The sequence below is a fragment of the Debaryomyces hansenii genome (assembly GCF_000006445.2).
Source record: "Debaryomyces hansenii CBS767 chromosome G complete sequence".
Taxonomy (NCBI): Eukaryota; Fungi; Ascomycota; class Pichiomycetes; order Serinales; family Debaryomycetaceae; genus Debaryomyces; species Debaryomyces hansenii.
The window spans coordinates 1,077,930-1,104,456 of record NC_006049.2 but is presented as its reverse complement, the minus strand read 5'-3'; the positions used below and the strand labels follow the sequence as shown (position 1 = coordinate 1,104,456).

The 26,527-nt window shown below is 36.9% G+C and overlaps 14 protein-coding genes and 1 non-coding gene across 15 annotated transcripts; 7 read left to right on the top strand and 8 right to left on the bottom strand. All coding sequences in view use genetic code 12, as the record gives it.

The window, feature by feature from the left end:
* Positions 1-24: 24 nt before the first annotated feature.
* DEHA2G13288g (DEHA2G13288p) lies at positions 25-3,234 on the bottom strand (the record flags this gene model as incomplete). The annotated part of the gene is made up of 1 exon (XM_462115.1): positions 25-3,234. One exon carries the CDS (start codon positions 3,232-3,234, stop codon positions 25-27), a length of 3,210 nt encoding a protein of 1,069 aa, XP_462115.2.
* Positions 3,235-3,462: 228 nt separating this feature from the next.
* On the bottom strand, positions 3,463-5,646 carry DEHA2G13266g (DEHA2G13266p; the record flags this gene model as incomplete). The annotated part of the gene is made up of 1 exon (XM_462114.1): positions 3,463-5,646. The coding sequence occupies one exon, from the start codon at positions 5,644-5,646 to the stop codon at positions 3,463-3,465; it is 2,184 nt and encodes a 727-aa protein (XP_462114.2).
* A 391-nt stretch (positions 5,647-6,037) lies between these two features.
* On the top strand, positions 6,038-8,107 carry DEHA2G13244g (DEHA2G13244p; the record flags this gene model as incomplete). The annotated part of the gene is made up of 1 exon (XM_462113.1): positions 6,038-8,107. The coding sequence occupies one exon, from the start codon at positions 6,038-6,040 to the stop codon at positions 8,105-8,107; it is 2,070 nt and encodes a 689-aa protein (XP_462113.2).
* A 151-nt stretch (positions 8,108-8,258) lies between these two features.
* Positions 8,259-9,083, top strand: DEHA2G13222g (DEHA2G13222p; the record flags this gene model as incomplete). Its single annotated transcript, XM_462112.1, has 1 exon — positions 8,259-9,083. One exon carries the CDS (start codon positions 8,259-8,261, stop codon positions 9,081-9,083), a length of 825 nt encoding a protein of 274 aa, XP_462112.2.
* Positions 9,084-9,504: 421 nt separating this feature from the next.
* Positions 9,505-10,878, top strand: DEHA2G13200g (DEHA2G13200p; the record flags this gene model as incomplete). Its single annotated transcript, XM_462111.1, has 1 exon — positions 9,505-10,878. One exon carries the CDS (start codon positions 9,505-9,507, stop codon positions 10,876-10,878), a length of 1,374 nt encoding a protein of 457 aa, XP_462111.1.
* Positions 10,879-10,940: 62 nt separating this feature from the next.
* On the bottom strand, positions 10,941-12,818 carry DEHA2G13178g (DEHA2G13178p; the record flags this gene model as incomplete). The annotated part of the gene is made up of 1 exon (XM_002770583.1): positions 10,941-12,818. The coding sequence occupies one exon, from the start codon at positions 12,816-12,818 to the stop codon at positions 10,941-10,943; it is 1,878 nt and encodes a 625-aa protein (XP_002770629.1).
* A 489-nt stretch (positions 12,819-13,307) lies between these two features.
* Positions 13,308-14,150, bottom strand: DEHA2G13156g (DEHA2G13156p; the record flags this gene model as incomplete). Its single annotated transcript, XM_462109.1, has 1 exon — positions 13,308-14,150. One exon carries the CDS (start codon positions 14,148-14,150, stop codon positions 13,308-13,310), a length of 843 nt encoding a protein of 280 aa, XP_462109.2.
* Positions 14,151-14,848: 698 nt separating this feature from the next.
* On the bottom strand, positions 14,849-16,519 carry DEHA2G13134g (DEHA2G13134p; the record flags this gene model as incomplete). Its single annotated transcript, XM_462108.1, has 1 exon — positions 14,849-16,519. One exon carries the CDS (start codon positions 16,517-16,519, stop codon positions 14,849-14,851), a length of 1,671 nt encoding a protein of 556 aa, XP_462108.1.
* A 332-nt stretch (positions 16,520-16,851) lies between these two features.
* DEHA2G13112r lies at positions 16,852-16,925 on the top strand. The gene has a single exon. It is a non-coding gene; the product is annotated as a tRNA-Ile (tRNA).
* An 86-nt stretch (positions 16,926-17,011) lies between these two features.
* On the top strand, positions 17,012-17,899 carry DEHA2G13090g (DEHA2G13090p; the record flags this gene model as incomplete). Its single annotated transcript, XM_462107.1, has 1 exon — positions 17,012-17,899. The coding sequence occupies one exon, from the start codon at positions 17,012-17,014 to the stop codon at positions 17,897-17,899; it is 888 nt and encodes a 295-aa protein (XP_462107.2).
* Positions 17,900-17,906: 7 nt separating this feature from the next.
* DEHA2G13068g (DEHA2G13068p) lies at positions 17,907-19,022 on the bottom strand (the record flags this gene model as incomplete). The annotated part of the gene is made up of 1 exon (XM_462106.1): positions 17,907-19,022. One exon carries the CDS (start codon positions 19,020-19,022, stop codon positions 17,907-17,909), a length of 1,116 nt encoding a protein of 371 aa, XP_462106.1.
* A 185-nt stretch (positions 19,023-19,207) lies between these two features.
* On the bottom strand, positions 19,208-19,882 carry DEHA2G13046g (DEHA2G13046p; the record flags this gene model as incomplete). Its single annotated transcript, XM_002770582.1, has 4 exons — positions 19,208-19,432; positions 19,502-19,616; positions 19,716-19,755; positions 19,813-19,882. The coding sequence occupies 4 exons, from the start codon at positions 19,880-19,882 to the stop codon at positions 19,208-19,210; spliced, it is 450 nt and encodes a 149-aa protein (XP_002770628.1).
* A 292-nt stretch (positions 19,883-20,174) lies between these two features.
* On the top strand, positions 20,175-21,458 carry DEHA2G13024g (DEHA2G13024p; the record flags this gene model as incomplete). Its single annotated transcript, XM_462104.1, has 1 exon — positions 20,175-21,458. The coding sequence occupies one exon, from the start codon at positions 20,175-20,177 to the stop codon at positions 21,456-21,458; it is 1,284 nt and encodes a 427-aa protein (XP_462104.1).
* A 150-nt stretch (positions 21,459-21,608) lies between these two features.
* DEHA2G13002g (DEHA2G13002p) lies at positions 21,609-21,860 on the bottom strand (the record flags this gene model as incomplete). The annotated part of the gene is made up of 1 exon (XM_462103.1): positions 21,609-21,860. The coding sequence occupies one exon, from the start codon at positions 21,858-21,860 to the stop codon at positions 21,609-21,611; it is 252 nt and encodes an 83-aa protein (XP_462103.1).
* Positions 21,861-22,065: 205 nt separating this feature from the next.
* DEHA2G12980g (DEHA2G12980p) lies at positions 22,066-26,439 on the top strand (the record flags this gene model as incomplete). Its single annotated transcript, XM_462102.1, has 1 exon — positions 22,066-26,439. One exon carries the CDS (start codon positions 22,066-22,068, stop codon positions 26,437-26,439), a length of 4,374 nt encoding a protein of 1,457 aa, XP_462102.2.
* Positions 26,440-26,527: the final 88 nt, after the last annotated feature.

The following is a 26,527-nucleotide window of genomic DNA, read 5'->3' as shown; positions in this document are numbered from 1 at the left end:
TTTAATAGAAAATTCTAGATTAGATTATGCTCTCCAATACTGGGCTAAACTATGTAACCTGTCAATAACAACAGGTAAAAATGCATTAACACTGTCGTTAATTAAATTTTGAAAATGTAAAATGGCTTCTTCTTCGCTCATTTCCAAGCAAAACTTTTCTTGTACCTTCTCAACTGCTCTGTTCGGATCAATTTGAATGTCTGGTATATTTGCATCCAACATTAACTGGAATAAATTCAAAATTAAATTACTGTTTTTTCTTAATGTGGTATATGTGATAAAGCAATAATTCTTAAAAATATCGAAGTTTTCATGGTTTAAACCACCCATTCCATCAATTACTTGAATCGGTAATTTCATTAAAGGTGGGAAAGGCTTTGGATCACGTCCAAGTATGTAACCAAAATCAGCGTGCCAAAATTTTCCATTTGGTGATAACAACAAATTATCTAGATGACGATCGCCTACTCCGAGTAGATATGTAATCACGCAATAGCCAGCACAAGATTTTACATAATTATCCATAACAATTGATGAAACACCAAGATTAGATGTGATCGCATGTTGCTGTTGTGGTTGAGGTATAGAATTTTCACTCGCTCCTGACAATACACTCAGCATTTGAGGTTCCACTGCTTGAACATCACGGCTATGTAATTTCAAATAGTTTAATATTCCATTATTGGCATTATAGTTATTAGAAACACCATGAGCTCCAGACTGCTGGTCGACGAGATCTATATTTTCAGAAATAGAAGTTGGATATATTCGGGCTAGAACAGCATCTAGAGTTTCATTTGGAACAAACCCTATCAATCCAGCAATTGGACTTGTAGCCAAAATTCTGTATGGGGTCAACCTTAAATCCAAGTTTTCATTCTTTAGTAACTGGTCCATTAAATTGATTATTTGTATAACAAGCTGATCTTGTCTTAAATCATCTCCAATCTTGAACATTAACGAATATTTACCATATTTATAATGCTTCTTCCCAAATAATTGCGATGATTGTGACTGATGTAACTCTCGATAATTTGTTATTGTCTTGAAAGTTATCTTCAAAGGAGCCAAGGAACTCTTGAATACCGATGATTCTTCTGGATAACAACCACATATTATAATTGACGGATCTAAAGGTAGTGGAAATGGTTCAGGAAATTTATATAGATCGTTCGATGAATTGGCCAAATATTCTCTCAAAAACTGTACCTTTTTAATTGTAGCTTCGTTTTTCTTGAAAGTAGTTCTTAATAATTCGACCAAATTTGTCAATTTTTTGATAAACCAAATTTGCCTTTTTAAATGATTATAGTTAGGTAGTTTATTAACTTCAGAATATCTTTTTAAATTTTCAATGTACTTGTTCAATATTAATGAATATATCCGAACAGGTTGAGGACTGGGTACATTTATCTGATCTTCATTTTCTACTTTAACATACCAATAAAAAAAGTTTCCCAAGTTTTCATTTTCAACAGACTTCTCAATCAAAAATGTTGCAAGAGGTGATGATAATAATGAATCAGAGGAATTATTTTCAATCAAAGTAAAATTCTCTGTTTCTGAGTCTCCTGAGTTAATCCTCTTGTCAAATATAATAGACTCGTATTTCAACGCTTGTACCAATTGCAAGAGATACAACAATATTTCTTCACCGTTAGCTAGTTTTAATCTATCAACAGCAAATTTTCTTAAGAATATTACATATTTGAATATCTTCTGGTAACGACGTTCTTCGTTGTTTATTTGATCATTTGATGAATGTTCTTTTGGAGTGGCTGCTATTCGTGATGTCAATGTGTGAGGATTGAAGTAATTTCCTAGCAATTCTAATGCATCTCCAATCTGAATTTTATCTACTGACCAATAATTCGGGATAATTTCATTGAAAGCATGATCCAATTCAAAATCGTTATCCCAATTAATTGATTTCAAAAATTTTGGTAAGAAAAGTTTTCCGCTTCGTGTAAGCTTAGTTGATGATGGGTGATGACTTGCATTGTCTTCTGCTATAACGGTTGTAGTTGAATTATTTTTGGAAAAGTAATAACGGAACTTCCATATCAAATTCTTCTCAACGTCTGATAATTCAATATTCGAGGGCTTTCTAAGTATTCTCATTAACTCATCCCTTAACTGAGGGGACGGCTTTAGCTCTTTATCTAACAAAGAATTATTATTAATGTTTCTTTCTAGCTTATGATATTTCATTTCAATGGGGTCAAGAGTATTACTTGTAGCGTTATTCTGTGTCGTGTTGCCGTTGGCGTTGATATTATTAAGGTGAGGTATCTCGTAATCAGGGTCATATACCTTCAATAAATTCGTATGTGTTTCCTTAGACATTGGTATATCAATGGAATTTATGATTACACTCGTGTTGGTCGTGTCATTCAAACTTAATGCATGGTTATTACTTCTATCCTCCGAAGGTGTTTGTATCGGCAATTGATAAGTTATGTCAGAATAAACGACAGGTAGTTCAAAATGTGGAAATTCAATATAAAGGTGGAAGAGATCTTTCTCAGCTTCATCACTTTCCTTGGAATATGGACTTTTGCCCTTTAATTTAATGCTTCTCTGTTTTTCTATATCTGATATAACTAGCTTATCGAGCCAAGGTACATGAGGAAACTCTCCATTTTCGTAGTCGATAAGTTTCTGTTCTAATTCTGTAATTCCTGATATAGGTCCATATTCAATTTCTATATTCTTCGAAAAGTCAAAATCCCTTCGTACGGGGACCTTCTGTGAACCTCTTCTCAATGTAGAATCATTTTTGTTGAAAAGTGATATGTTTCCTATCCCAAATATTACTGGTCTAGTATTACTGACCTCATATACAACAACTCTTAGATAAGAATCTATCGTCAATTGGTTGTAGTTTATCGGAAGTTTCAATGTCCTATTCCATTCTCGTTTATTGTTAGTAAATGCCTGATATGGTGTCTGTACAGGTATTGTGATTGGATTACTAGTGCCACTAAATACTTGAATTGTCACGAATAGGTCTGAATTTATATATATATTAGATAGTTTCTGAAATACCAAGGGATTAGAATATTTCTCTGATGATGGGGATAATTCATCAAAAACTTTTGATATATCGGAAGGCTGAAGATAACAAATCTTTACAGATATTGGAATCGTTAAATCTTTTGACAAGCCAAAAGTAGCTGTATTGGTGGACGAAGATAACGAATCCTTTATTATTTGTGGATCAACCTGTGTCATAATTATCTCCTTAGCTACACGGTTGGATTCAATTTCAGGATGACTATCAAGGCTGGATAAGAACTTGATATGATTTTAGCGCGCATTTGCTTTCATATCTTTACGAGTACAATTTCTAAGTGATTTAAGTATTATTAATTATATATCTATATATATAGATAGATCAAGGCTTTAAATTAATGAGTAAATAAATAAGAATATGCATATACCACAATGAAAGCATCTTGCTTATCTTCTATTTTGACCAAACCAAATATACTGGTCTTTCTTCTTCTTTGATTTTTGTTTTTCTTTATCCACATCCATTTTATCATCTTCATCACCATCACCATTGTAATCATCAATATCAGACGAAGAATCGCCAGAATCACTATTAGAACCATCATCAGAGTTAAGGTGGTAGAACATTGGTTTCTTAGACGCATCCTTCGAATTCGAAACGCTAAAGCCTGTTGGGGTAGACGTACCATTAACAGGACCGTTCATTCCATCACTGTTAAATACAGAAGGTATAAACCTAATCGAATTTCTAGTTTTTGGACTGTTGTTTGCCACGGGCGATGGAGGAGTTCTCCGTTGGGGAGGTGTAGAAGTTGCTTTCTGGTATTGATTGTTCCTGTTCAAGCTGTAAGGCAATGCGAATGCTTTCTGACTATCACTATCATCACTTTCGTTGTTAAGCTGATGTTGCTTATATTTAGCTAATAGAGATGTGCTTCCTTTATCACTTATAGTACGTTTGTAGTTCAAGGATTTAGATCTACTCAACAATGGATTTTCAGGTTGTTGAGGGCCTTGAATTGGTCTCACGTTGTGTTCTTCGATTATATCAAGATCGCTGCATGAGCCATAATCATCAACTGGGGATCCAGAATCTATCGATGCCAACAGATCATTGCTCTGTCTATGGCTGGCCTTCCCAATAACAGTCAGTGGGAAATACGAATCCTTTGCATTATGAGCCACCGTTGCCAAAATAGGATTCGAAGTAGATCTCTTTCTTGGTTTGTTCTGAAGAGATGAAAGGAATCTCGGCAAATCAGTTGTCGAATTATCATTCGACGATGCATTATCTCTTTGATATTGAGCTAAATTAACTTGTGAATTAATTTTCGAGTTCAAACGATGAATAGGAATTTCGGACGTCGTTGAATATTTCAATCTCATGGGTTTGTTAATATCTTCGTTATCAACCAATTTGGTCAAATCAATAACCGAATTATTCCTCGTTGGCTCAGAATTTGGTGAAACTTCGGGAGAAATTGGTTTCGATGGGTGATGTTGAAGGTTGAAGGTCTTCTTAAATGAGTCGTCATTCATTCTCTTCAATTTGAAGGCTGATTTAACTGCGAATTGTTTGGCCATTTGTGGAGACCAATCCTTTGCCGCCGAACAAATAGGATTGTAGTTTCTGATCACTTCGGGTCTATTAGGATCTTTCGTTGAGCCAGTGGTAGACATCCTGAAGGACGCTCGTGGTTGGTCTTGCGCAGGAACAGTAGGAAGTTTCAAATTATTAGATTCATCAAAATCATCCTTTTTGAAGAAATTGGTCTTGTAATATACTATATCGGTCTCTAAATTAAGAGTACTATCGATATCTTCCTTCTCTAAAATATTCAAGGAATCTTTAAACAATTTCCATTTATATTGGTCTAGATCAAGAGGATCTTGAATCTCATGATCTTCATTCACAAGGACCCTTCTTGCAAAGTTTAAGGATGCCTCGGGTATTTCGTCAAATATAGGATGGTTTATAAAGTACGAGAGGAAATTATTTATGGCATATCCATGCGATATGACAATAATTATATCCTGGTTTTTAAGATGCACCTGTCTGTTATACGTGGCTACCAACTTCAGAAAATATTCCTTACAGTTTGCCTGGTAATCCTTATAGCTTAGATTCGGCCCATTATATGGACCCAACGTATTAGTCGGACGGAAGTTAGACACACATGACCGATTCTTCAACAACTTGATGTTAGGTGTATACATATGGTACGCATCGTTCGAATCGGTAAACGGAGGCTTATTCTTCATCCTCTCATGCACCCACTCAGACAACGCAAAATCCCCCAAAAGCTGAAACCTCACCTTGTAATTTGGGTATTTCTCTTCAAATCTCGCCTTGAGATCACTCACCAACAAATCAGCCGTCTGGCAACACCGCAAGTACGGCGAAAAGTGGATAAACACATTTTTTCTGACACTCCCGCTTTCTGTATCATCAAATACCTGTGTTTGTCCCAAAATCTCCTTTCCCACAGTCTCAAGCTGCTCGATGGCGCTACTCGCCAATGACGGATCGTACTCCTTGTAATCCTTGAATATCGCCTCTATCCCCTTATCCTCCTTATTGATTACATGATCTATCCTCTGGCCGTGTCGTAAGAAATATAATTCTGCCATATCCTATATAGCGTGTTTTCTAACTTTCTATCTTTTCTATCTCTTGTTATTCCGATACTCTATGTATCATATGGGTATATCCCGTTTTCTGGCGTAGTTCGTTAGATATTCAATCCTGTTAACTTTTAAAACAGTACCTTACTAATATAATATCCCCTCAATTCAATGAACAACTATATTCTCCCATGTATGTTTTTGCCGACCTATTATGTTATAGATTGTTAATAGTTCCACTGCTTGAATCATATGATGTCACTTTCTTATTGTCGTCGAAAATCCAAATTCTTACGTAATCACTCGCAAAGCAAAAGACGCAGGTTCGGAATATTAACAGATATACATAGGTAATGGTTACCAGAGAAGAAGCAGTAATAAACGACGCTAATTACTCATGTCGCATCAAAAGACCCATTCACGATCGCGGGGATATGGATCGCAATCGATATATGGTCATAGCGAGGGAATTGAGTTGAATCAGGGGTATGCAGAGCCGTTTGGAGCAGGAGTCGAGGTGAAGAGCGAGGGAATCAAAAACCCATTTGTGAAGATGGAGGCGCTAAATGTGCAGGTTGGAGACGGCGAGGCGAAGAGAGGTATATTGATACTGATGGTAGGGACGTTGCCGGTGCTTGTGGCGTTACCATGTATGTTCTTGTCGGGGGGTTTGTCGTATGGACACGGTACGTATGATATGGGGACTAGTGTGTCCGTTGTGTCGATTCTGGTTATGCTAGCGGGGGTGTTTATGTTGGTGACGCATATGCTTGTACGGGGCAATATTATTTCGTTGACTTCAGAGGCCAGAGGCCGCGATGGGGTGTCTACGGGAGAGTTTGTGGGTGCGATTGCCATGGTATATGTAGCGACGCACTTGCTTTCCGTGAGTCGCCTCGCGGTGCTATATCTAGGGTTGTATGTCAGTCCGTTCAACTTGTATACGGCAATAGTGCTTGTGTGGGACGTGTATTGGAGTTCAAGCACGGAGAATATGGTGAGCACGGTGGTAGGATACGTCGTGGTGGTGGTTTCGTTCAAAATATTGTATAAGAAGACGGTATTATCGTCACTCACGGCAGCATTAGCGAACATCGATGTGCGAGTGGCGGGAGGTGCGGCTACTGCGGGCGTGGTTACGTTGGCGGTCACTGGATTCGAAAATATCTCGCCCATGATGATCGGTGTCAATGTGTGTGCATCCCTTGTGTGCTTGATTTCGTTGCAGGATTGTGATTTGAAAGCGTCGCGTTTCAATCCATTTATAATCGGTTTGGTATCGTTCAGCCTTGAGTATATTGTGCTCTCTACTGATTTCAGCATGACACAGTTACTTTTAGGCGTTGTTGTGCCCTTCATTATTAAAGCAGACAGATCTATCAATATTACTCACTCAAGCCAGTATGCTGGTATAAATGAAGCTTCTGAAACAAGGAGCAATGGGTCGATTTTAACGGAATTATTGAGCCATTCGGATACAAGAGCAATTTTCAATTTCCTTTTGCTTAATTCTACATTCATGTTTATTCAGTTGCTTTATTCTTTTAGATCCAAATCACTAGGGTTATTGTCGGACTCTTTGCATATGGCTCTAGACTGCACATCGTTAGCATTAGGTTTAATAGCAGGTATATTACTGAAAAATGCTATAAATCCAAATGGGAAATTTCCATTTGGATTGAAAAATTTCGAAATCTTGGCTGGTTTTACAAATGGAACATTATTAATTGGAATATCGGGTAGTATCATCTTTGAGGCCTTCGGAAGATTGTGGAATCCGGTTGTTTTACAAAAGACCAATGAATTGATTATTGTTTCCTTTTTAGGGCTTCTCGTGAATTTGGTAGGGATCTTTGCCTTTAACCACGGTCACGATCATAGTCATGGCCATTCACATGGACACAGTCATGAACATGGACATAGTCACAGTCATGATCATAGTCATGATTACGCAGATAATGGTGACCTGTCAGGGAAGGCTGCTATGAATGATAACATGAAGGGTATTTTCCTCCATATCTTAGCTGATACTTTGGGATCTGTTGGAGTTGTAATCTCAACGATATTAACGAAGTTCTTCAGCTGGGATGGTTTTGATCCAGTTGCATCAATCATCATTGCCGTATTAATTTTCTTGTCAGCTATCCCATTGATTAAATCGACTGCGCTGTCGCTCCTACTCAAATTGAAATCGGACAAAGAAATGAAAATCAGGTCAGTGCTCAATGATATTGTACAAGTAAAGGGTATCAAATCGTTTACTACTCCGAGATTCTGGCCATCTAGTGACAATTCTGATATCTTCGGATATATCCACGTTCAAATTTATAGAGGTGAAAATTCATCGTATATAAAAAAGCAATGTGAGAAAATTTTCCAAGCCGAAAGCATTGATGTCATGATCCAAGTTGAAAACGACTTTGATACTTGCTGGTGTCGCTCCGATAGTGCTATTATGACTATATAACTATTAGACTTATTTATTCATCCCATATACCCATTATATACTATAATATTGAGGTTCGCGCACGACAGCTCATCTTTAAATGCTGCATCAACTGAAGATAACTAAGCATATTAGTTAAATAGATTTCACATTAAGAAGTTGGTAAACAAGCATGTCAAGAGTTGGAGTATTAGCATTGGGACCTGCAGGTGTGGGAAAGTCCACTTTCTGTAATTCTATTATCACACATATGCAATCCATAGGTCGTAGAGCACATATTGTTAATTTGGATCCAGCAGCTGAGCCATCAGAATATGAATTTACTATTGACATAAGAGATTTAATTTCTTTACAAGACGTGATGGAAGAAATGGATTTAGGGCCAAATGGAGCGTTGATTTACTGCTTTGAGTTTTTGATGAATAATTTAGATTGGTTGGATGAAGAAATTGGAGATTTTAACGACGAATACTTAATTTTTGATTGTCCTGGACAAATTGAATTATATACACATATACCTGTGTTGCCGACTATAGTAAGACACTTGCAAACACTGCTTAATTTTAACTTATGTGCTACGTATTTACTAGAAGCTCCGTTTGTCATAGATAGATCAAAATTTTTTTCAGGTGCGTTAAGTGCTATGTCAGCCATGATTTTGCTTGAATTACCACATATCAACATATTGTCGAAGATTGATTTGATCAAAAATGAAGTCTCCAAGAAGGAATTGAAAAAGTTCTTAAACCCTGATCCTTTATTGCTAAATGCTAGTCTGGACAATGAGTCAAACCCAAAATTTGCAAAATTGAACAAAGCTATTGCTAATCTAGTTGATGACTTTGGTATGGTTCAATTCTTACCTTTAGATTGTAACAAAGATAGTGATTCTGTGGCGACTATTTTGAGCTACATAGATGATGTTACCCAGTGGTCAGAAAGTCAGGAACCTAAAGAACCGGTAGAAGAAATCGAAGAAGAAGTTGACTTTGAATAGTGTATATTAACTGTATAAATGTTTTATTATCAATATAGAACCCATTCTATATCGCGTGTAACTAGAATTTTACTCTGAAGTCCTATAAGAGTAATGAGCTACATACATTATTCCATGCCTACGTTCTAGCAGGCGAACAGACTGTAAAAATTTGGGAAATAACAAATTTTTTGAACTGAGTATTTCAATTAAAGTCATTGATTACTCCAATGGACAACATCATCCTATTTATATGCCTGGCAAAAGGATCGTCTACTACTTATGTTATCATTGCAAAAATGAAAAATATATTGGTGTGCATATAATCATCTTCAATTTTCATTCAAAATTTCCACCAAAATCGATTATAATGGGACAACAACGACATCGAAGACTATTAACGTTTACAAATTATTGACAGATAATCTAATAAAGCTATAAGATGGTTCAGATTAATGAAGTAAAAGATACTCAAACTAGAGAAAGTAGAACCGCTGCTCATACCCATATTAAAGGACTTGGATTAGATGAGCATGGGATAGCTAAGAGAGTTGAAGGTGGATTCGTTGGTCAATCAGATGCAAGAGAAGCGTGTGGAATTATTGTGGACTTGATTAAATCCAAGAGAATGTCTGGTAAGGCTATTTTATTGGCAGGTGCTCCAGGGACTGGTAAAACTGCCTTAGCACTTGCGATTTCCCAAGAATTAGGGCCAAAGGTGCCCTTCTGTCCAATTGTCGGATCTGAATTATTTTCGGCTGAAATCAAGAAGACAGCAGCATTGATGGAAAATTTCAGAAGAGCCATTGGATTAAGAATCAAGGAAACTAAGGAAGTTTACGAAGGTGAAGTGATTGAATTAACTCCTGAAGAAGCAGAAAATCCATTGGGTGGTTATGGTAAAACAATCAGTCATGTTATAGTTGGTTTGAAGACCGCTAAAGGTACTAAGAGTTTGAGATTGGATCCAAGTATTTATGAAAGTATTCAAAAGGAAAGAGTTTCAGTAGGTGACGTTATCTATATTGAGGCAAACACTGGTTCTGTCAAAAGAGTTGGGAGATCAGATGCTTATGCTACTGAATTCGACTTGGAGGCTGAAGAATATGTTCCATTACCAAAGGGAGAAGTTCATAAAAAGAAAGAAATTGTTCAAGATGTAACATTACACGATTTAGATGTCGCCAATGCAAGACCTCAAGGTGGTCAAGATGTCTTATCAATGATGGGACAATTGTTAAAACCAAGAAAAACAGAAATAACAGATAAGTTAAGATCCGAAGTAAATAAAGTTGTTTCTAAATATATTGATCAAGGTGTTGCCGAATTGATTCCAGGTGTTTTATTCATTGATGAAGTAAATATGTTAGATATTGAATGCTTTACTTATTTGAACAGAGCATTGGAAAGTTCTATCGCCCCAATAGTTGTCTTGGCATCAAATCGTGGTATGACTACTATTAGAGGTACAGATGATGACAAAAAATCGCCTCATGGGTGTCCAGCAGATTTAATTGATCGTTTGTTAATAGTCAGAACCTTACCATACAACCAAGAAGAAATCAAAATTATTATCAGCAAGAGAGCAACTTTAGAAAACTTAATTGTTACTCCTGATGCATTAGACAAATTGTCTTTGCATGGTATTAATAATTCGTTACGTTATGCATTACAGTTATTAGCACCAGCGGGTGTATTATCTAAAACTGCTGGTCGTAATGAGATTACTAGTGAAGATATCGAAGAATGTGAGATTTTATTCTTGGATTCTCGTCGTTCAATAAAAATATTGGAAGAAACTAAAGGTTACCTTTAAGTTACACTTGCAACGTTGTCGATTTATGTATTTTATATATCTAGATTTAAAATGAAAGTATATTAATTTTCAAGTCTACCTAAGTTTGAGCACTCTTTTAAAAATTCATTTGCGGTTATTATATCTGTGCTACCGTAAGTAACTTTCTTGGTAGGTTTATTAGGTGAGTTTGACCATTCTTGAAGATTCTGATATTCTAAATAATTACCACCTCCAACAACAAAAACCTGAGCTTCAAGGTATGATTGTCTTTTAGGTGGTTTAGAATGTCCACCTCGTAACTTTGAGTCCAAATACAAATAATCATCAGTAAGTTGAATAGAGTTATTTGAAGCATTGGTTGGATCCATAATAGCTTCAACTGCGTTTGTAATTGGCAATTGTTGCTTATCAGGTAAAAGCTTCTTTAATCCTGTTGCCAAGGAACTTAAACCTTCAGTAATTCTTCCTTCGGTTAATCCATATAATTTGGATGATAAACCATTGAATAACGCAGTATTGTTCTTAGATGCATTCGCATCGAAACTAGAATTACCCGAAGATTGATCATTCAAGGCAGATATATTAGATAACTTCATCACCTGTTTAAATTTTTGGATGTACTTGAACGAATCCAAATTAAGTTCAGGATATTCATTATGTAAAATTTCTTTGCATTCATTAATAAAGCTTGCTGGTAAATCTAGCAACAAAATTAATATTAAGAATGATCTCAATTTATCGGTCGAGTTATCTCTCTTTGATTTATCTTTCAATATGTCTAAGAATTGGCTTTGAATCTTCGGATTATTGTAGTTTTGTTCGATTTCGAAAAATTTGTCTAAGCTTTTTGCCTCCAATTCCTTCAACAACGTAGCTAAAACATCCATATGCATGTCCAAAGTAGCCTTTCTGGCGGTTAATTCTGGTAATGCATCCACTGCTTGTTGGATGTGAGCAGTATCAGAGCCAGCTTGATTGTTGATGTCACTTAATGAAGTTATACCAGTTCTGTTCGTTAATTCTTGTGCATCCTTCTTATATAAATTTAATTCAACATCAGCATTCTCAACTACATCTGGGAATGGTAATTGAGAATTTTTACCCCAGAAGAAATCCTTTGGATCAATATCGTAGTTTTTTGTAACTGAAGTAGAATCATCGTTGAACTTTGTCAATTTTATTGTATTTCTTTTCAAGTGAAAGACATCACTCACCATACATTGGTAAATCCATGAATGTGAAAACATGGACGATAAATCAATGTTACGGTCTAATATAATCAATACGGGCCTTTGTTGAATTGATTGACTCATCAAATTTCTTGAATTACTTAAATAATCTCTTAATTTTGAATCCAATTGAGTTGCTACTAACTCTGCCGGACCATTTCTTTGACATCTTATGATTGGGATGCTATCCAAGGTGATTATAGATGCTAATAAGCCATTCGCAATATTCTCTGCCAATTTGTGAATGTCATCTTCGTTTGTACTTGGATTGTTAAACTTTGTGAAAACTTCAGGCAAATCCAATGAGAATAAATTTGGCTCTGTTACTATGAAGTCCAAATATTGATCAAATACCTGTTTAATCTTGTAAGATTTGCCTGAAATCGATACCTTTTTGGCAAACTCTTCCAATAACTCTCGATTTATACTTGATGTGAAATTGATATAGAAATTATCATATTTGTCGGCTGATAAGTCATCTATGATCACTAATATGTTCTCTATGGTTGGCTCAACAAAATATATAACTGAAACGTCAGGTAACGGTGATCTCTTAGAATTAATCAAGGAATGAACAGTAATTCCACATCTTAATAAATCATTCACTCTCAATACAGAAGAAATAATTGCCTGTGACTTAGAATCCAACACCAATACTTTCCAGATCATTTCTTCACTTTTTGATGCCAATGTCAAATCTGGAGATCCATCTTTATTCAAGTGGAACATTCGTTCCAATGTAGCTATATTAGGTTAGTAATTCTCTACAAAATACCAGTAGACGCAAGACTTTGAAAAACAAACATACAGATCTGTCTGTCCCTTATGCTTAAATCATCTATCAATGACATATTGCCTGTAGATTAACTTAGTATACTGAATTAACTTATGCTTCTCTTTAGTTTATCTTAATTGTATTTACGTGTTTATCCAATGACGACTTTGTGTAATTAAAATGTAGACTTCCTTTTCGGGTAATAAGTCGACTTGTTGGATTAAAAAATCTACACAGTATGGCTGTTAAATAAATCGTCTATTGTATGGTAATTAAAGTAACTTTTTGGTTCATCTAAAATATTTTCATTTTATGATATGTGAAAGACATTTCCTCAAGTTATAAAAGATACAAGGAATGTCCAATAAGTAACAACGGCTAAATTGCACCTATTTCATGCATGACAAGGTAGATATGAAGTGTGGTGGCTATGTCAGTCTATATTATTTACTTTTGTATTCAACAATACCTCTTAGAACCTTAATTTTTCCAAAAGCTTCATGTTCAATAGTGTCCTTATCTCCCCGGGAATCTCTTGACTTGTTCCTATGTTCAGTTCCCGGTACTGGCCAAATGCAATCTAGACCCAATCTCAGGCACTCGGTGCAGTGGGGCCTTTTTTCACAGCACCTCTTCTTTCTTTGCCTACAAGTAAGACAGCCCATCCTTGATCGTTTAGTGATGGGTTTCGTCGTATGTATTTCGACAGATTCGTCTATTGGGGAGCCATGGTGACTGTCGGATGACCGTGAATACCGTCGAGTATTCTTTTTGGTCAGTATAATAGGGATGGTATTATGCGGTGTAGGTTGCTCTGGAGCATGCGGTTCTGTATCAAGGTTTGGCACCATCGTATTCGACGCTATTGTCAGTGGAATATTTGCGATGCCCATGTTAGCGAATACTCCGGGAGGACCATACGGACTGGATGCTTGTGACAGGCCCGGAATGGCGTGGTGATATCTATGTGGCTGAACTTCAGTTTCGTGGTCTAGCGATGCAGAATATTGTGCTATTCCTCCCTCGTCCAGATGGTCTATGTTTTGTGGAGGAATCAGTAACGGGCCTTGTATTGGCATCGATTGTGCTTCAGTTTCTTGCATAGTCAGCGCCGAAGAAATCCCTAACAGCATTGGTTGTACCAAATTAGCATCTCCGGGTGGCATAAACTGTTGATAAATGGGTACATGGGGAGTTTCGTTCACATTTGGCTCTCCATTAGACTCGCCATCTGCGCCATCGCTTGTTCCTCGACTTCGACTCAACTCAGTGTACCACGGATCCATTATGTCCCAGATATGTACTCCCTATTTCGTTTATGCTGTCACTATTGTTGTCGCTGTCAGTCACTTTTTTTATCACTTTTTTCTCCGATAATAAACAGAAATCTGGAATGCTACGTATTTAATAGGAAATGAATTCTATGTCCCTACTATTCATATCCATATCACTGTTTGGTGTTTTTCAAAAACTCGAGATTTCCCTTGAATTATGTATAAACTGGGGTTGGGGTTCTTGAAACCCGACAACGCAGAATTTTGGATCCAAACTATCAGCCTACAGTCTTGTTAACAAATATTATTTTTGCTAACAATAGAGTTTGTATAAGTTTTGTATAGAAAGCTGAGAACTATTTTTCGTTATCCTGCTCCTAATTGTTAGTGAGGCTTAAAGAGGAACGGCACAATAGCTTTACGTATACGTCGCCCTAAACTTGCATATGGAAGATCAGAAATATAAACAAATCATATTGTCCCATAAAAATTCAGATTGCCGAATATGCAAGATCTTTTGGCATAGACACATGTTACAAGATAAAGTACTTTTTTCGCCCAGTAAGAAGTAAAATTCTCGAGGCATGGAATATTTTATCAAAGAATCGGCTGCATTGCATAATACAAACGTTGAGTGCTACAGTTGCAAATAGTTCGGTGGATATATATTACTGTATATGAATATTATTTCTCTATTATAAGGCGAATAACTACATCATTGGAGGAGCTCCCATTGGTGGGCCTCCAGGCCCACCAGGACCTCCTGGGCCACCTCCCCCTTCTTTCAAAGAGGAACGGCCAGCCTTCAATAATTCATCGCATAATAATAAATTAGACGCAATGCCTGTGGCAGCAGAAATTGCGTTTCTCATCACCCTGTACGAGTCCCACACTCCCTCAATAGATGGATCCATTGGCTCGCCGGACTTCAAGTCGATACCAACGATTCTGTCATCGATTTCGTCTTGGCAGTTAGATAACGTTTCCAATGAGTCTAGGCCGGCATTTTTCGACAAAGTCTTTGGAATAACCAATAAGGCTTCACTAAACGCTTTTATACCAGACTTGTTCTTTCCCCTCAAGAATTCGTTCTTGGTGTTCAATAAATGATTATTGCAGCTCATAAAGAACGCACCTCCCCCAGGTATAATTGATTGATCTTTCAAGACGTTGGAAACAGATCTCAATCCATCTCTTACGGCATCTTTAATTTGTTGTAAGACGTGATTATTGGCACCCTTGATTAAAATGGTGGCCGATTTAGGTTCTTTATTTTCAGTAATGTATGTGAATTTATCTTCTCCGAGACTATTTTCGTATACTAATCCAGAAAAACCCAAGATGGATGGAGATAAATCGTCGACGGAATTTTGTGCTTCACCTCCGCTGATTAATTGCAATCTTTCCATATTACGTCTCTTAGCTCTTCTTAAAGCTAAAATGCCGTTCTTGGCCAATATATCTAACGACATAGGGTCAATACCCTTCTGGTTTATGATAACGAACCCCTTGTTGGAGTTTAATTCACATACTTCGTTCTTCAAATCGATAATCTTTTTCAACTTTTCATCAACGAATTTTCTTTCTGAGGCAACCAACTTTTCTCTTTGTTCGGCACTAGAGTAGAAGAATCCAGAGTTGACTTCAGTCTTTTCGTACTCTAATGATACGTTCAAAGTCAATACATAGGCATTCTCAATTCTTCTTGGCATATCTGGATGTCTGGCACCGTGATCTAACACCAATCCCTTGATCAATTCTGTATCTTTGGCACTACCATGTTGCATGGTCATAATTTCAATCATATGTAAATCCAAATTTCTTTGACCTTCTTCGTATACGGACAACACCGCATCGGTGACAATAGGAGTCAAAACGTCGGTTAATTCGCTATTGACCTTGGTTGACAAAGATGATCTGGCTACCTGCAATAAGAATTCACGGTCAAACTTTTCTGGGGTGGTTTTAAAGCCATCAAGGTACTTTAATGCTTCTTCTCTTGCAATCTCAAATCCATCGACTAATACCCTTGGGTGTACTCCTTCACTGATGAATCTTTCAGCTTCCTTCAACAACTCTCCTACTAACAAAATCACGGTGGTGGTACCATCACCACAAATTTCATCTTGAGCAGTGGCTGCTCTAGCAATCATGACAGCAGTTGGGTGCTGGATTTGCATTTCAGTCAATAAAACCTTACCGTCTTTAGTAAGCTTAAGGTTACCTGATCCATCGACTAATAATTTTAATGTTCCTTTTGGTCCTAAATTGGAAGCTAAAACCTGTTGTAACCCTTGTGCAGCCGCAATGTTTACCTGCAATGCTTGGGAACGTCTTAAAGACTCCGCATTTGGGTTAAGTACTTGAATCGACGAAGACATCCTTGTTTATTCAATGTATCTTCAAGTATACTCTGCCAGTTGATTCTTTGTATTTGCCATTTTCTGAACGCGATACATTTTGAGTGAAAAATCTTAGTTGTTACCCGGATATTATTCAACCATTTTGCAGTATATTTAGCCTAAATTATACTACTTATAATCATGAAGCTTGAATCGTATGTATATATTGACTGGATGGTCGTGGTTGCTATATTTCAGGCGTTCAAGTGCTGTTGAATCTGGTATTATGGGGCTGTAATCATATAGGGCAAGGGAGAGCCACTGAGTACAATTTTTAATAAAAACGAGACAACCTGAAATTCGCACAAAGTGGTCCCTTGGCCCAGTTGGTTAAGGCGTGGTGCTAATAACGCCAAGATCAGCAGTTCGATCCTGCTAGGGACCATTTATTTTTTTAAACTTTTAAAGGCTTCTTATCATATTAGTATACTTCAGATTATTGTGCCCCATTCCTAGCATAATTTTTTAAAAATGGCAGAAGATGGTTATAAAACTGAAGTATTTCAGCCTGCACGAGAGTACTTGTTGAAGTTTCATGACGAAAGAGAATTGGTTATTAGGTTATGTCGGGATATAAATTCATATTCGAAAAAGATGATTTTCACTCTCCATCGAGTCCAAAATGAGATGACTTTGGAGCTATATGAGCAATTACTTGCCAATCTCAAGATCATTAGTGAAAAATTGTCTATTCTTTATAACAAGTTTCTCTATAATGAGAACTTTGTTCAATTGAAATCGACCGTATCAAACTCAGTTGAGGAGATGATTGAGGCCTTTACATTTGCATATTACATTATGAATAGAGACGTTTTACCATATGATAAGTTTTCATACGTAATACGGTGTCTCATACTAAGTTACAATTATAAATTAAACCTGTTCAATACAAAGCTATTAAATTATGCTTTATGTGAGCTATTGTTTGATGTGGTGGAAAACACTATTACAGACGAGGTTGAAGCTCCATACGATAGTGTTGAATTTGAGGTTGATTTTATTTTGCCGGGAGACTACTTGATGGGCTTGTTCGACCTTACTGGTGAAATAATGAGGTACTCCATTACACACATCGTCGATGAGAGACTGAAAACCGTGAACCTAAAATCGTTGGAGAATTTGACGTTCATGAAAAATCTAAACAAGCATTTAAAGGAACTCTTTCTTAAATTCCCAAATGTTAATATCAATAGGGGTGTGTTTAGTACAGATCGCAATTACAAGGCAGGATCTATAATGGATAAAAAACTCCTTACGCTACAACAATCAATTAGTAAAGTTGAAACAATGATATGCGATATGTCAATCAAAGGCAATGAAGCAGTAGATTATAATGATCATAATATATACAATTATTAATACCTATCTAAATTCTAGGGATAGCGCCACCTGGAGATTGGTCGTTTCTAGCAGTTAAAATTTCAACTCCGTCTTCAGTGACTAATAACATTTGTTCAAATTGGGCAGAATATTTACCATCTTGAGTCACGGCAGTCCAGTTGTCAGGCCAGTTCATATCTCTATAAGAGCCTTGACATAACATTGGCTCAATGGTAAAAACCATGCCTGGCTTGGCTACACCCACTGCTTTATTCTTAGCGTAATGCGGAATATTAGGCTGACAATGGAATAATTGATTGATACCATGACCACAGTATGTTCTGACAACAGAACAGTTGTTTTTGGTGGCATGCTCTTCAATGACGTTACCTAAGTCTCTAAAAATTAAGCCAGGTTTAACTTGTTGAATTGCCAAGTCTAAGCATTCTCTAGTTGTTTCCACTAAGTTGACAATTTCTGGATTGCATTTAGCCTTGTCACCCACATAGTAGGTTTCGTTAAGGTCAGAGTGGAATCCCAAGTAGTAAATAGTCACATCCAAGTTGATTATGTCACCATCCTCTAATTTACGTTGATCTGGAATGCCGTGACAGATAACTTCATTAATAGATGTACATATAGACTTAGGGAAATTATAATAGTTCAAAGGAGATGGGTAAGCATTTCTCTTAATACATTCCTTATGCAAAATAGCATCCAATTCATCTGATGTGATACCTGGTTTAATATGACTGGCTGTAATATCTAATATTTCTCTAGACAATATACCTACTTTTCTAACCTTTTCGATTTCTTTTTCACTTAATATAGTTATTTTACCAACTCTGTCGTTCTTGATTTCACTAATCGGTCTACCATTTTGTGCGTAGTCCGGCACTTTAATATGCTTTGGAATCGCTCTCCTTGGTGATAATGGGTAACTTGGTCTCAAATCACCAGAGTAGTTGAAGCTTGGAAATGGATTATAAGATTCATTCGTACCGTCTTCATTCTTATGGGTAGCTTTGTGGTTCCCCCAGTTACTACGGAAGCAAAGTTGGTTACAAAAAACCTTAGTTGTACCTTCTTTCAAACAGACCGGACATTTCAAGGAAGAGGTGGTCTCCTTCCCACAGTTTGAAGCAGCACAAATAGCAGACATCTCTATAATTAGTTGTTGTCTTGAAGCGATAATATTATGGAACCAAATTTTTCAAGATGACCCGTATACAAGTCGTGCGAAATTGCATCATACTATAGATCTATACATTGCACATTGATTATTTACTGCCCATGCAACAGCCATAGTGTTGAAGGGATTCTCGTTCCAATGAAAACTGAGTGGTTTTATTGGAGAGCTGGCTCAATTCCTAAGTTTTCAGGACCAAAACTCAATGGTAATAAATCCTGCAAGAATACTTTGATGAATTTGGAACCGTCCAGATTAAACATGAATACAGGCACATTGGGTCCAAATTCTCTAATAAATTGCCTACATATGCCACAAGGACTGATTGGTTCTTCAGAATCGCCGCTTATGGCTATCAATTTAAGCTTTTTGTGGCCTTCTGTCTGTCAAATTGTTAGTTCGTTCCATAAACATTATGAAATACTCCTCTCGGATTCCAGTTTCATACGTACCACTGCTTTTGTTATAGTTGCCCTTTCTGCACAAATGCCGGCTCCATAAGATGCATTTTCAACATTGGCTCCCGTAAACCGTTTGCCTGTGCTTGTCTCTAGCACGCACCCAACTCTGCAACGTTAGCATGTCTTTCTCGTCCATTTTATATACTTTGTTGTAGCAGTGGACCTGGATATCACCTCAAACTATCAAAATAACGCATATACGTACCTGAATTTCGAATATGGACAATATGCTGAGTTTCGAGCTGCTACAGTTAGTATGCCATTTACTCTTGTTAATTCCTTAATTACAAAATAAAACGTACCCTTCAAACATGATTCCCTTAGACTTTGGAATTCCTCGTTTGAAAGTTCTTCATGGTCATTGTGTATCATCTCTATCTATTCTTGCCCTATATTGATCCCAAAAAGGTTCCTTCTCTAATCATTTTGGAGCTAAAGCAGCTAGATATGAAAGTTACACAAAATCGCCGTATTGAGATTTCACCAAAAGTTGAGTGGCAAGAGCTATAGTTGAAAAGAAGCCATAGCAGTGAAGTATCGTGAATATACCTATTTAAAGAAAATACAGTGTTGATTGATTAGAATTGTATTACTTATTCGTATTTAATTCATTGTTGTTAAAGAGCTAGAAACTAGGACATAAAAATCTAAACAAGCATTGAAAATGTCTACATTAGAAGAATTAGAAAACCAACAAGATGACAGTATAGATCAAGAAATTTTGCAATCTTCGACGTCAGATATTATGAACAGAACCAGGTTATTGGATAATGATATCAAGGTGATGAGATCGGAGTCACAAAGATTGACACATGAAAAGACAGTTATGTTGGAGAGAATTAAGGACAACCAGGAAAAAATCAATAATAATAAGCAGTTACCATATTTGGTCGGGAATGTTGTTGAATTATTAGATTTGAGTGCCGAAAAGGAGGCAAGTGAACAAGGAGCCAATGTGGATTTGGATGCCACTAGATCAGGAAAATCGGCTGTGATTAAGACATCGACCAGACAAACGATTTTCTTGCCATTGATTGGGTTGGTTGATCCGGCCAATTTGAAGCCAAATGATCTTATTGGGGTGAATAAGGATTCATACTTGATTTTGGACACATTACCATCCGAATATGATTCAAGGGTGAAAGCTATGGAAGTTGACGAAAAGCCAACTGAAGATTATTCTGATATTGGTGGATTGGACAAACAAATTGAGGAGTTGATTGAAGCAGTGGTGTTACCTATGAAACAGGCAGACAAATTCAAAAACTTGGGAATTAAACCTCCAAAAGGTGCTTTGATGTACGGGCCACCAGGTACCGGGAAAACATTATTAGCAAGAGCCTGTGCAGCCCAATCTGGAGCAACCTTCTTGAAGTTAGCTGCTCCTCAATTGGTTCAAATGTTTATTGGGGACGGTGCCAAATTGGTTCGTGATGCATTCGCCTTAGCTAAGGAAAAAGCACCAACAATTATATTCATTGATGAATTGGATGCAATTGGTACTAAGAGATTCGATTCCGATAAGAGTGGTGACAGAGAAGTACAAAGAACTATGTTGGAACTTTTAAATCAATTAGATGGTTTTGGTTCTGACGACAGAGTTAAGGTCTTGGCCGCCACTAACAGAGTCGATACATTAGATCCTGCATTGTTGAGATCGGGTAGATTGGATAGAAAGATAGAATTCCCATTACCATCAGAAGAAGCCAGAGAATCCGTATTGAAGATTCACGCCAGAAAATTAAACTGTGACAATTCTTCGGTCAACTGGAGAGAATTGGCCAGATCTACAGATGAGTTCAATGGTGCTCAATTGAAAGCCGTCACCGTGGAAGCAGGTATGATTGCCTTGAGAAACGGTAAATCAATTATAAAGCATGAAGACTTCGTCGAAGCCATAGGTGAAGTCCAAGCCAGAAAATCGAAATCTGTCAACTTCTATGCTTAGGTTTCTACGTTTCAGATTGGGCATTCAATGTAAAATAATCATCATTAATTATATATAATTCTAATATACACCAAGGAATTGAATTGCAATTCGTGTAGATACGTATCTCCCCATCCTGGCACTCTTCTTTCGCTCATTTAGACACATACCCTAGGCATTTGGTTTTTGTGCCTTCTTCAATTCTTCTCTTAACCTTTGCGAGAACTCGTCTTGGTTGTCATCATCATCCCAATCTTCTTGCCATAAATTTGTTGGATTGATCTGTGGGTTTGGTTCATTGGACCACTTAGTGTCTTCAGGAAAGTCTTCGAATTCATCGTCTTCTTCTAAAGTCTTGATGACTTTCTTTTCGTCCTCGTCCTTGGTTGGTAAATTGGTGTTTTTGACTTCTTGTTTTGACATTTCCTGGTACTATTGGTGAAATAACTACTCTTATTGCCACCATTAATCCATTAAGTTCAACTTGAAGCCGTTTTTTTTGCACGACCTGATAGATCAGTCACGTGATTCGGATGATGATTTTTTTAAAAAAAAAAGTTGTACTAGATGAAGGATATAATGATTATATACGTTTGTCATCTATTAAATTGGTAAGGAAAAGAGTGTAATGAAGGAGGTCGTAGTTGATGTTGCTCCTAAGTGCATCAAGGGAATTGAATTCGGAGCTCTATCCGCTAAAGATATCATTGCACAGTCAGAAGTTGAGGTTCACACCAGAGATTTGTATGATTTAGAAAAAGGTAGAATACCGAAGGATGGGGGGGCTTTGGATACCAAGATGGGTATTTCTTCTAATGCCAACGAATGTGCTACCTGTCATGGTAACTTGGCGTCGTGTCACGGGCATTTTGGACACATTAAATTAGCATTACCTGTGTTCCATGTCGGGTACTTCAAGGCGACGATCCAGGTGTTACAATGCATTTGTAAGAACTGTTCAGCTGTTCTATTGGATGAGCAGACTAAGAGAAGTTTTTTGAACGACTTGAGAAGACCACACATCGATAATTTGAGAAGAATGAAGATATTGAAGAAGTTGTTAGAACAATGTAAGAAGCAAAGAAGATGCTTGAACTGTAATCATGTTAATGGTGTGGTCAAGAAGGCTGCGAGCGGAGCGGGCCCAGCGGCGTTGAAGATCGTACATGATACTTTCAGATGGATAGGTAAGAAAGCAACCCCTGAAAAAGACCTCTGGGACAAGGAATTTGATGAGGTTTTCCTGAGAAATCCTGAATTAGAAAAGTTTGTCAAAAGAATCCATGATGATTTAAACCCTTTGAAAGTATTGAACTTGTTTAAACAGATATCTCCGTCCGATTGTGAGTTACTAGGTATTGATTCTGCAAGAGGAGGTAGACCGGAAATGTATATCTGGAGATATTTGCCTGCACCACCTGTCTGTATTAGACCTTCAGTCATGATGGATGCCCAGTCGAATGAAGATGATTTAACAATCAAATTAACAGAAATAGTTTGGACATCGTCGTTAATTAAAGCTGGTATTGAGAAGGGTATTTCAATTAACAATTTAATGGAGCAATGGGACTATTTACAATTGTCAGTTGCTATGTATATTAATTCTGATTCAGCTAACCCTGCATTGTTACCTTCCTCAGGGGGTGGTTCAAAATCATCAAAGCCAATCAGAGGTTTCTGTCAAAGATTGAAAGGTAAACAGGGTCGTTTTAGAGGTAATTTATCGGGTAAGAGAGTTGATTTCTCCGGTAGAACAGTCATTTCTCCGGATCCAAATTTAAAAATTGATGAAGTTGCTGTCCCTGATAGAGTAGCGAAAGTTTTGACATATCCTGAGAAGTGTACTCGTTATAATCGTAAGAAGTTGCAAAAATTAATTTTGAGTGGTCCAAATGTTCATCCTGGTGCTAATTATCTTTTGAAACAGAACGAACTGGCAAAGAGAAACTTGAGATTTGGTGATCGTGTTAAATTAGCTAAAAACTTGCATATAGGTGATGTTGTGGAAAGACATATCGAAGATGGAGATATTGTTTTATTCAATAGACAACCTTCCTTACATAGATTGTCCATTTTATCGCATTACGCAAAAATCAGACCGTGGAGAACGTTCCGTCTTAATGAATGTGTGTGTACTCCTTATAATGCTGATTTTGATGGTGATGAAATGAATATTCATGTCCCTCAAACTGAAGAGGCCAGAGCAGAAGCAATTAATTTGATGGGTGTTAAAAATAATTTATTGACCCCTAAATCTGGTGAACCAATCATTGCTGCAACACAGGATTTTATTACAGGATCCTATTTGGTCTCTCACAAGGATTCCTTTTTCGATAGAGCTTCCTTAGTTCAACTTTTATGTATGATGTCAGATGCAGATATTCAATTTGACATTCCTCCACCTGCTATCTTTAAACCAGTTATGTTATGGACCGGTAAACAAGTTTTTTCCTTGTTAATTAAACCTAATAAGAAATCCAACGTTGTTATTAACTTGGACGCAAAGAATAAAACGTATACACCTCCTGCTAAAGGCTTCCCTAATGAAATGTCGCCAAATGATGGGTTTGTTATTATAAGAGGCTCACAGATTTTGAGTGGTGTCATGGATAAGTCGACTTTAGGTGACGGTAAGAAGCATTCAGTTTTCTATACCATATTGAGAGATTATGGCCCGGACGAAGCGGCGAATGCCATGAATCGTATGGCTAAGCTTTGTGCCAGATATTTGGGTAATAGAGGATTTTCGATTGGTATTAATGATGTCATCCCTGGTTCTGATTTAAAGCAGAAGAAGGAATTAATGGTTGAACAAGCTTATCTTAAGTGTGATGAATTAATTGATTTGTATAACAGAGGAAATTTAGAGACTCAACCCGGGTGTAATGAGGAGCAAACTTTGGAGGCAAAGATTGGTGGTCTATTGTCTAAGGTTAGAGAAGAAGTCGGGGAAATTTGTATCAATGAATTGGATTCCGCTAATGCACCATTGATTATGGCAACTTGTGGTTCTAAAGGTTCTACATTAAACGTTTCTCAAATGGTGGCTGTTGTTGGTCAACAAATTATTTCTGGTAACCGTGTTCCTGATGGATTTCAGGATAGATCTTTACCTCATTTTACGAAAAATTCTAAAACTCCTCAATCTAAGGGTTTCGTGAGAAATTCATTCTTCAGTGGTTTAACCCCTCCTGAGTTTTTATTCCATTCTATTTCGGGTAGAGAAGGTTTAGTTGATACTGCTGTCAAGACAGCAGAAACTGGTTATATGTCAAGAAGATTGATGAAATCTTTGGATGACTTATCAGCACAATATGATCATACTGTTCGTAATTCTTCAAATGGTATTGTTCAATTTACATATGGTGGTGATGGCTTAGATCCGTTTGATATGGAGGGTGATGCGAGACCAGTCAACTTTGTTCGTCAATGGGATCATGCATATAACATTACTTTTGACATTGAAGATAAAGGGTTGTTACCATATCAAATTATTGAATTGGTGGATTCTATTTTGCATCCGTTAGAAGATAGATTGGTGAGGTATGACAATGTTGGTAAAATTATCCCATTAGAGGATAGTGATAAAATTGAATATATTGATCAGAATGATGCTGAAAGAGAATTCTACCAATCCATCAGAGAATTTACAACTAATAAGGCTACAAAATTAGCAGAAATTAGAGAAAAGAAAATGTTAAAGCCATTCTTGACTGAACCTGCAGAAGACTTCATTAGGCTTGACGAAAGTGATGAAAGTTTGGTTGCCATTAATCAATTATCGAAGGTTTCAGCAAACTCAATCAACAAGTTTTTGGAGCAATGTATTTACAAATACTCAAGGGCTAAGGTTGAGCCTGGTACAGCTGTTGGTGCTATTGGTGCACAATCTATTGGTGAACCAGGTACGCAAATGACGTTAAAGACTTTCCATTTTGCAGGTGTTGCGTCCATGAATGTTACTTTAGGTGTGCCTCGTATTAAAGAAATTATCAATGCATCCAAAGTTATTTCGACTCCAATTATCAATTCCGTTTTAGTCAATGATGATGATGAAATAGCTGCCCGTGTCGTAAAAGGTAGAGTTGAAAAGACTTTATTAGAAGACGTTGCTTACTTCATTGAAGATGTCTATAAGAATAATATGGCATACTTATCCATTAAAATAGATTTAAATACAATTGAAAAATTGCAATTGGAATTGAACATTGAAAGTATTGCTCATTCCATTGCTAATGCACCAAAGTTAAAGATTTTGGCTGGTGATGTCTCAGTTACTGGTAAGGACAGAATTAACGTATTAGTGACCTTGAGAGAACCTAAATCAATCAACTTGATGAAGAACGCTTCTGCTGATTATAAGGGAACTGATGCATCGATTGTAAATTCATTGTTCTTCAGAATGCAACATTTGAAGAGAGCATTACCTAGAATTTGTATTAAGGGTTTACCGGATATTTCTCGTGCAGTTATTAATATCAGGGATGATGGTAAGAAAGAATTATTAGTTGAAGGTTACGGTTTGAAGGAGGTTATGAGTACCGACGGTGTGGTAGGTACCAAAACTTCGACTAACCATATTCTTGAGGTATTCCAAGTGTTGGGTATCGAAGCCGCCAGAGCTTCCATTATTGGTGAAATTGACTATACTATGAGTAAGCATGGTATGAGTGTTGATCCCCGTCATATTCAATTATTAGGTGATGTCATGACATACAAGGGTGAGGTATTGGGTATTACAAGATTCGGTTTGAGTAAGATGAGGGATTCCGTTTTACAATTGGCATCTTTCGAAAAGACTACTGATCATTTGTTCGATGCCTCCTTCTACATGAAGAACGATAAAATTGAAGGTGTTTCAGAATGTATTATTCTTGGACAAACCATGAATATTGGTACTGGTGCGTTTAAGTTAGTAAATTCCTTCGACGTAGATAAGAAAGCTTTGGAAATGAAACCTACCTTGTTTGAAGGTATGTGTGAAGTTTCGGCTACAGCATGAGTTTATAATAATGTATTTTAAACGGTCTATTGTATATATAATAAAATTCTAGTTTATTTTGCAAGTATTGTAAGGTCGCAAAATTGCG